This window comes from Coprinopsis cinerea (genome assembly GCF_000182895.1).
Source record: "Coprinopsis cinerea okayama7#130 chromosome 7 map unlocalized cont3.7, whole genome shotgun sequence".
In the NCBI taxonomy this organism is placed as follows: domain Eukaryota; kingdom Fungi; phylum Basidiomycota; class Agaricomycetes; order Agaricales; family Psathyrellaceae; genus Coprinopsis; species Coprinopsis cinerea.
Genome location: NW_003307538.1, coordinates 238,545 through 248,461, shown reverse-complemented (window position 1 = coordinate 248,461; position 9,917 = coordinate 238,545). Strand labels below are relative to the sequence as shown.

General features: G+C 51.2%; 2 protein-coding genes across 2 annotated transcripts; both read left to right on the top strand.

Annotated features, from left to right (window-relative positions):
- Positions 1-92: 92 nt before the first annotated feature.
- CC1G_09769 (hypothetical protein) lies at positions 93-2,423 on the top strand (the record flags this gene model as incomplete). Its single annotated transcript, XM_001840666.2, has 4 exons — positions 93-137; positions 186-1,772; positions 1,828-1,975; positions 2,032-2,423. 4 exons carry the CDS (start codon positions 93-95, stop codon positions 2,421-2,423), a joined length of 2,172 nt encoding a protein of 723 aa, XP_001840718.2.
- Positions 2,424-6,767: 4,344 nt separating this feature from the next.
- CC1G_09770 (mala s 12 allergen) lies at positions 6,768-9,633 on the top strand (the record flags this gene model as incomplete). The annotated part of the gene is made up of 8 exons (XM_001840667.2): positions 6,768-6,883; positions 7,183-7,376; positions 7,429-7,544; positions 7,595-8,365; positions 8,442-8,513; positions 8,578-9,226; positions 9,297-9,542; positions 9,587-9,633. The coding sequence occupies 8 exons, from the start codon at positions 6,768-6,770 to the stop codon at positions 9,631-9,633; spliced, it is 2,211 nt and encodes a 736-aa protein (XP_001840719.2).
- Positions 9,634-9,917: the final 284 nt, after the last annotated feature.

Genomic DNA, 9,917 nt, shown 5'->3' with positions numbered 1-9,917 from the left:
AGGACAGTCCCTGGGTCGACCTTTCACTTGTCCCCCACTGTCTATTCCCCGTATTATCTCGCGTCTGAAGCTCGACAACATCATCGCTATTCATGGCGAGTCACATTGCTCCCCCCGCATCTCCTCAAAGATTGACCGTCAGTTCCGTTCTTTTTTGGAGCGTTTCCGAGACTTACTAGTTACAGGTTCGCATACTGTCGTTGGCGGAGAGCGGCAGCGTCTACAGCCTGCGACAGTTGTATAGCTATACGCAAGCAAGAGGACTCGGAGCCGACTTGAGGCCCATCCAAATCGCCCTCTCCCACCTTCGCCAAGACCTCATTCCAGTCCAACGTTTCGAGGGCAACATCGAGGACACCGACGACGACGACAACAACTCCACCACTTACGAGAAGATAGAACGCGCCTTGATCAGCCTCAAGCTTCTCTATTCCCTTTGTGGCCTCACCAGCGCCTCCAACGAGATCTCCCAAGAGGCCGTCGGAGCCCTTATCATCACCCGTTGGAATAACATCTTGGCCTGGGTCAGGTTTATCGTGGGCGAGTGGTGCCCTGCAGAAGGACGTTCGTGTGAAGATGCCTTGAACGCACTCCAGGTTTCCATTGCTGCCTTCTCTGCAGTCTTTGATCTAGGCGACCAAATTCGCGATCAAGCCCTGGCTAATCCGGCGACCATCGAAGTCATCGCCTCGCTCTACGTATGCCACGCCGACAACCATTCCCACTATCCATTCCACTTCATCGGTGATACAGACATTTCAAACGCCTGCATCCTCGACCTTCTTTCCTCTGCCACATCCACCCAGGAGTCATTCGACAACTTCAACCGAGCGGTCAATGGCCCCGACTTTCCCCAGCAGCTATTTATCCATTTCACTCACCGGCGCTTGGAGGAGATGTTCGACGAGGCGCTACTGGGACCAGACGACCCATCGGTTCTTTTGCGCGCCTTTTCATCGTCATCTCAACTCCTTTCCCGTTTCCTCTCTCATCCTCCTCTTCGCCGCCACATTATCGACCAGAAGATTCTTCGATCGTACAGTCGAGTTCTCGATACCACAACACAACACTGTTTGAACTCCGATGCGGATTGGGATATTGTCCTTCGCGGTGCGGAGGACGTTTTTTCGGCAACTGTCACCTACGGCATCGCCATACGCAACTTGGAAGCCCTTTTATCAGGCGAGTTCATCAAGTTTCTCGTGTCGTGCATCACACGCGACAAGCTCGAGGGCGAACATGTTGAGATGGATGTGGACATGGGTGGGGCTTTTGACATCGATGGGGATGGGGGGACGGAGATGTGGTGCTCAGACGAAGAAGACGAGGGTCAGGAGGATGGTGATACCGGTAGAGATGATGAGGCTGAGACTGAGATGTGGGACTCCGATGAAGAGGCTATGGAGTTTGACGAGGGACTGGCCGCGGATGAGCTCGACAACGACAACGACAACGACAACGACAACGACAATGACAACGACAACGACAATGACAACGATAACGATAACAACAACGACAACGACAATGAAGATTCACTTGCCCGCCGAGCTGCTAACATCATCGGCTCACTCGCCTCTTTTGCGGTTTATACGCCCATCTGCAAGCTAATCGGACGTTCCCTCACCTTTCTCGACGTTGAAGACATCGCAGCCATCGCTTCCAAGGCCAAGGTGGTGCGCAGTCAATGGCTTAATATGGTTGAGAATACCGAAGGTGCGGCAAGACAGCTTCTGAGAGGTCGATCCATTGGCCTTGTATGCGACAGTGTCGCAGTGAGTGCATCCTTCTTCCTTTGAATCACTTTTGGCTAACATATATCCAATGTAGCATGCCCTCAGTAACCGATCGGTCCGATTTACGACAGGTGCGGTCATTTGTGCCACATGTGAAGCACAGGTGTACTGCTCCGAAGAGTGTAGGACAGAGGATTGGGACGAATTCCATCGCAACGAATGTCCACCTGTCGCTTCTCAAGGTTTGTCACTTCAATCGATCGACGATTGAGGTCAATTGGTACTGACACTCCCTCAGCAGTAGGGGGTCCAAGGTTGTACTCCTCCATGAAGGCGGATCAGCTTGCGTTCTTGGAAGATTTCTGCAACTCAAACCTGTCTGCACTTCGATTCATGAAGTCTGGCCTCCCGACTGACGGGGTTCGCCGTTTCCTGGGAGTTGACTTCGTAGAAACCTCGGTAGCCGTCCTCCACCTTCCCTCCGTTGCTCCTCCCCACGATGGCAACAACGACTGGGCGCGTGCGCGCACTCTCGCGCTTTCGCATGTAGCGCCCACGGACACTCGCCTTGTGCTCGCCAGATTTGCCATCGGGGTCCAATATGTGATCGTTTTGGCGAGGTTCAAACCCGGTCAAGGTCGCTTCGTCGTCGCAGGAAGTGCCGTCATGACCCCTCCAGGACAGAACTAGGGGTCGATTTGTCAGGTCGTTACTTTCATACATGTATTTAATTTTGCGACCTTATTTATTAGATTCTCGATAAATTTAACTTGTCTCGTCACGGCTGCGTGCCTTAAGTCGGCCGGACAACTTGTTCTCAATTGTCGGTGCGCTCGACAAAATAGCGTAGGTGGCATGGATGCTCGAGCCTCCAAGATGATGATGACAAGGACCAATCATTGTGCAAATTTGTCATGTACAAATCTACGGGCCAAGTAGCGTATTGCGACAAAATTGATCATGATTCAAATTGGGCTCCCAATATGACGACGATCGAGGGTATGCGCAGAGGTGACATGGGGAAATACCACGACACAGGTTGGCGGACAAAGATGGAGACCCGATTGCGTTTGGGCGGCAACGAATGAGAACGACGTCATTGATCATGAAAAACGACAGCATCGATTTCCGACGCGACAGTGATTGGTGCATTGGCGGGCGAACAGTCCCCTGGGTTGACAAAGTGTCCTTTGTCCAATTTGTGGCCAAGTCAGTGGCATCTAGCTTTCTATATTTACTCAAATTTTCCGGCAAAAAAATACAAAGCCCAAAATATTTCTGCGGAACAATGGAAAAAATATTGAACCCTGGCGGGAACCGTGAAGCGGGAAAAAATATGTCTGAAAAGTTTCCCCCGAAACCTTATGGAAACATTCTGATTTAAATATTTCTTCGATATTTCCAACCTATTTCTGGGGGAAAAAATTTGTATATTTCCAAGATAATTTCACTATTTTTCCTCGGATTTATGTATCCTGCCACCCAGTGGTCATTCCGTTCGACGTTCGACACACTACGTATTTACTACTCCCCTCTGCTCGTTTTCGTTCCGCGACGCTTCACGGTTACGCCCTCGAGTTTCATCTTCCACTACGACTGACGAGTCGAGGCACGACGAGCAAGACGAGTACGACAAGCAAGACGAGTACGACAAGCAAGACGAGTACCACAAGCAAGACGAGTACGGCAAGCACACTGGGCAAGGGCAAGCAAGACAACCCCGTCAAAGAAGAATCCGGCGGCGTAATTCATAACACCCGTACATACATAGGGTAGCAACGGAATCCGAACCCACTCCAACTTTTCATAACTCGAGGCTAGTGCTTGTACTTAGCGCTCAAGCTCAAGGGACAAGGGACAAGGTTTACCAAGGCCATCCGAAAGAGTTTACCAGGGATCCAGAGTTTACCAAGGGCATCAATAGTTTACCAAGGGCATCAAGACCTTCACCAAGACTGAACCAAAACGACGACATCAAGGCTCGACGATCCATTGGGTTGGGTCACTGAAAACCGGGTTTTGTGTGTCCTCAAGCAGGTGAGTACATACTCCACAAATTTGTTCTCTCGTACTCCACAATTCGGCGCCGCGTTGGAATTTTCTCTTGGGTGCATGTGTGTAGTGTAGTGTATGTACCCTCGTTGCTGCCGTGTACCCTCCTCGTTGCTGTTGTGGGCCGCTTGCAGTCGTTGTCGTTGGGAGGCTAGCGCTGAGCGCTGAGCGCTCCCCATTTCCGCAGTCAGTCGGCCGTCGTTATGTCGGTTTGTGTGTGGTGTGGTGGTGGTGGTGGTGGTGTGTTTTTATACAGGTTCCAGGCATCACACACAACTTTACAAAATCCTTCCTTCCTTCACTCGTTCTTGCTTCCTTCATCATCATCGACTTGTTTCATCACGTCTATCTATCCATCTATCCATCGAACTTTATTCCCCCCGTCCTTCCCGTTTGTCCTCTTTAGTTCCGCCCCTTGCCTAGACAAGGCGGCTTACATATACCTTCTTAACCTTCTACCACCACCACCGTTTTCGAGGGTTCGCTCCTCTGTCCGCTTTACTTGATACATACTCGTGCCTCTGGGCTACCACCACACGCTCCTTACCTTTCTTTTTCGTTTTTCTGGTCTTTAATCGAGGTCTATACCTATACTTATACCCCCCAACATCGCCTTGCCTCGCCGGAAATATCTTCAAACGATAACTGACCTCGTCTTAATCCAGCAATTCATCCGACGTTCACCCGGTGTAGCTCGCTAGCAATCAGCGCTCAACGCTCAGTCTTTCAAAGTTCAACGTTCAACATTCGAAGCACATACTTAGTTCGTTTTTGCTCGTTCGTTCGTTCATTGCCTTTCAAGGGCGCCGCTGCTCGTCGACCAGAAATACTTACTCAACGCGATACCATTCTTCCATCAGTTGTGACGAGATCCCGACCGGCATCCATCAACCGACGGCGGCCTTGCTTCTTGTTTCTTGTTCATCGACTACGACGACAAGGACAGACAACCAACAGCGCCTGCATCGCCAACGACGACAGCCTCGCCAACGATATCTGCGATTCTGCAGCGCTTTCAGTGACGAGTGGACGTTCCGAGCGGCTTATAACCATATAACCAGTGCATAACACACACTCGCCTCCGCTTTGGTCCACGGTTTTTCGACCTACGACCCTTCGAATTCCGAATTTCGACCGTCGGATACACACAGCCGGACAGTCGACGCCTACATACAAGACACAGCGTAGCATACCCACGCAGCGTATCCATCCATACCCACACGCATCACGCATACATACCCGCCCGCCCGCCTGGACGACTACACAAAACGTACAGCCGGATAGTTTAATTGGAGGGATAAAAGGAACGTTCTTTTGTTAGTTGATTGAAGGATTGGATTTGCATTTGGGAGTTCAGGTATGTTCCATGCTACTTTGCGGGTTTTGGGGCTCCATTCGAGGTCTTTCTTTCCTTGTTCCATCTTTTGGTTTCCCCGCTTCTTCTTGTGTTTCCGCTTCGTCTTCTGTTTCCCCGCGTTTTCTTCGCCTTCTCGGTTCTCCGAATCCTGTTTCATGTTCTACTTCAAACCCATGGAGCGAGGGGTTGCTATGCGCGCACGGCGAGCCAGGCGAAACACCCTCGGTCATGCATCCCGCTTCGCCTGATGCTACGCTCGCTTTGAATTCAATTATGCGGGGAGTCCAAGAGAGCGCCCGTGTTACACATTCCTTGCCTCTCGGATCTCTTGTTCAACATTCCGCCCTGAGGCATCGTCCACCTTTACGTTCTTTTGTTGCCCATACGTTCCTTCATCCCCACTTTTTCGAACTTTACCACCGGAATCGGGCGCTCTCCAGCGATCTCGTCTATTTCTGGTGTTTGGGACATTGAATCATTTTTCGTTCCTGGGCGGGCTCTCTTTTCGAGGAGATGGATGTGGTTGGGTTTCTACTCATCTCTCTGGACCGGGGATGACAGGGATGGGAATAGACGATGGGCGTACCACCCACCGACTTACACCCCTGGCGCCCACACACGAGCCCCTTGCATTCATTTCACCTTTCACCTGCCTGTCGGTGAAGGCGTTCCTGGGACTTTTCGCTTGTTTAGCCTTTTTGTTCACATTTGATGATCTTTCTTGCCTTGGCTCGACTCGCTAGTCGAGAAACTTTGGCGCCACCTTGAAACCCGAGGATTCGAACGTTGGAAGGTGCTTACATAGCTTCACCATAATAATCTGTTCAAATTCTCGGGTATCAAAGTTATATGACAAAGGGAACTGGCTTTCATTAAATAGTTGCCCTTTGGTCCACGTTGCGCTTTTGGTTCATTACTTCCTCGTTGCGACGTTGTCATTTCACCTTCTCGTCCTTTCTTCACCTTCCCCTTTCCCTACTTGCTGCCCACTCGTTCTTAGCTCTTGCGTTTTAACGTTGGGGGTTTTTGAAAGTTTGAAGCCTGTCATTCATTTCGATTTGATACCTTCCTTTATTTTCATTGGTTTGGGTGAATTTTGTTGGATCGAGCGGCGGATCTTGGGTGATAAGCTGACCGTACCTTCTCTTCCAGTTTTTACAACCTTTCGCTGAACCTTTACCTCAAATAAAGAACAACCGCGACCTTTAATACCCCGGGTCAATATACACACATACCAGTCGAGGTATGTACCTTTTCCGTGCACTGCTCCCTCTCCTTTCGGCCTTGAAATGTGTCGCCATTATCGATTCCCGCTGTCCTCCGGGCTGCGCAGGGCGCTAAGAGCATAAGAATATGGGCCGCCTTGGATTTCTGGGACACTCGCTAAGCCCGCACAAGCCCACTCGGCATTGACGACAGCCCAGCACCGCCCAAGTTTTTATTTGACTCCACTTCCATGCCTCTTATCCTTTTTATATCACGCCCGACTTGGTTTTAAAGGCCTCCCTTGCGACATAGGCTGACGACCCCTGCTCCTAGCTTTCAGACCCTTCATTCATCCTCGATACCGCATTTATAACCGAAATATACGCCTACGACATCGACTCGACATTACAATTTCGACGATGCCTACTAGAACACGAGCGAGAACCAAGAGGAGGGTTGTAGCTGCTCTTGCTGCTGTGGCGTCTGTTTCGGCGCTTTCCCCGCCTAGCCAGTTGGTTGCGAGGGGTGTTGATAGGTGAGTTGTCCTTTTTTCATGTGGGATGTGGAGTGGGAGGATCTACGTGGACAAGTGCCCGGGGGACAGACGATGCGCAGCAGGGCTTGACATGACGGGCATGGGTGGCAGCCAAGTGAAACGACGTGTCCCGGCCAAGTCGGTGTGTTGTACTCGCCGTCTTGGCTTTCGGGCTGCTTGTTCCCTCTGCCCAGCGTTCTCGAGAACTCGGATTAGGAACTGGGCGACTTCCCGAGGCTATTCGCCGCTCTCTTCAACGACATCGAATGGGAAAGCTGATGTATATTCTATTCCCACAGCCAAACGCACCGCTATTCGAAACGTGAATTCACCCTTATCAACCAAGACGAGGTCCTCAAGTCTTACGACTATGTTATCGTTGGCGGTGGTCTTGCCGGATTGGTCTTGGCTTCTCGCCTTAGTGAGGACAAGGACACGAGTGTGATCGTCCTCGAGGCTGGTTTGAGCGGAGATGAAGTCAAGGAGGATATTGGTGCGTTGCCCTAGGCTGTGTCTTCATGCCTTTACTGACGTTTGTGATTTAGACGCACCCGCTGGAGCCTACTACAACTCGATTGTCGGCACTGACTATGACTGGAAGTACGACATTGTCAACCAGCAATACTTGAACAACCGAGGTGGACAATGGCCACGAGGAAAGGTGCGTACTCCTCTGGATCATATCGCGGATCTCATCTAACCCTTACCCAGATCCTCGGAGGCTCCACTGCGATGAACGCCATGTACCTCGTCCGACCAGCCCAAGTGGAGCTCGACGCCTGGTCCAACATGCTCAGCGAGGAATCCGACACCGAGGACGGCGCCGACAACTGGAACTGGGCCAACATGTTCGAAGCGATGAAGAAGGCTGAGACGTTCCACCCGCCCGAGACGGAAGCTTGGGAGATTGGAGGGCAGTTCCCGTTTAGCGCTGAAAACCATGGGTCGAGTGGGCCGATGCATTTGGGGTATCCTGGTGTTATGTTTAGCGCTGTGGGGAATTGGACTGCGGCGCTCGATGCTGCTGGGATTCCGCCGCTTGAGGAGCCGAATGGGGGTGTTACGATGGGAGGGTTTATTAGTCCTTCGTCGATTAATCCTACGAATTGGACCCGCTCGTATTCGAGGTCGGCGTATATTGATTCACTCCCGCCCCGACCTAACCTGCACATCCTCCCGCAAGCCACTGTCACCAAAATCGGGTTCTCGGACAAGCATCGAGCGAATACGCAGGGTGAGAGGGACCAGCTTATTGCGAATACGGTCGAGTTTGGGGATGAGAGGGAGGAGGGAGCGATGGAGGGTGGTGGGACGCGGTATGTGATTGGAGTGAATCGGGAGGTTGTTTTGGCTGGTGGGCCGCTTGGGAGTCCGAAGGTTTTGATGCATTCTGGTGTTGGGCCTAGTGATGTTCTTACGCAAGTTGGGATGGATGTTGTGCTTGAGTTGCCGGGTGTTGGACAGCATTTGCAGGATCATATGGTGCGTCGTGATTTTGTTGTTGGGTGGTTTTTGGGTGAGGCTGATGAGCGTTTCGTTTTTTTGGGGGGTTGGGTAGACTGCGGGTGTTGTTTGGGAGTCGAGGGTTGAGACTGCTGGTGATGTTAGGAATACTGGGTCAGAGTTCTCGGTGCGTTTCTCCTTTTTGTTGGGTGTTGTGGGTCGGTGGCTGATGGTTGGTGGGTGTGGTGTAGCGTTCTCGGGAGTTCCTCTCTTTCATCAACGACGCTGTCGCGTTCGCCGGCATCACCCGTCTCTTTGGTGAAAACAGTGACCAGTTCCAAGGCGAGATTCTCAACATCCTCGAGGCTATCAGCGATGGCAACAGCACTACGGTTGACGACCGCGAGATCTCGCTCGCGACGCTCGTCCCTGAAGGTTCGCCTGAAGTCTTTGAAGGGTACAAGGCGACGTACAACATTACCGCGCGCGAGCTCTGGGAGACCGGTCAAATCGAGATGCTGATGTCGCTCATCTCTGAAGGTGTCATCTCCATCCAGAGTGCCCTTCAACACCCCTACAGCCGCGGGCGTGTGTACATCAACTCTACGAACCCGTTCCACCCCATCCAGATTGACCCCAACTACTTTTCGCACCCTATGGATCGGGTGATTATGCGTCAGGGAGTGAAGATGGTTAGGGATGTGGGGAATGTGTTGAGGGAGATGGGGGTGGTTGGGGAGGAGGTTGTTCCGGGGCCGGGTGTTCAGACGGATGAGGAGATTGATGGGTGGTTGAGGGATGGTGGTGCGAATACGCAGTATCATCCTATGGGTAGTTGTGCGATGCTTCCGAGGAAGTGGGGTGGGTGTGTGAATAGCAAGTTGAGGGTTTATGGGATCGGTGAGTCTTTTTTTATATGTATTGCGCTCGAAGCTCGGTTTTACTGATTACTGATTGGACATTCGTGTAGCTAATGTCCGTATTGCGGATTCCTCTGTCTTCCCGTTCGAGTTTGCGGCTCATCTTGCGAGTGCGACGTTTGGACTTGCCGAGACTGCGTCTGACTTGATCAAGGATGAGTCGTACGACGTTCCGAAGAATGCGAAAGTGAATGAGAGGGAACTTGGGAGGCAGGGAGGGGATGGTGAGAGTGGAGCTGCTGTTGCGCTTACTGGACGGGGAGCGGGAGTGGGAGTGGAGAGGTTTGGTGTGCTGGGTGTGTGGGTTGGTGTTTTGAGTGTTTTGGTGATGGTTTTGTAGTTGGTGGTGAAGGTGTGGTAGTTTTGATGTTAACGTTGGTGCGCTAATTCATGCGTTGTGTTGTGGATATCTTTATTTTCGATCCTCTCGATGAAAACGTCTTGTAACCCTTCTCGTTGTGATTTGATGGTTTGGTTTTTTTTCTGTGATGCATACATACCTCTTTTTATATACTTGGTGTCCTGTTTGGTTAATACTTAGTTAGATCCTGAATGTTTTTTATGCTTTACGCTTTGATTTGAATATTGAGCCTTTGTGATTTGTGTTTTTTTCTGTTATTACAGTCGCATTTATGTCGCTCTCGGGTAGTCCTACGTCCCCTTCGAGACCT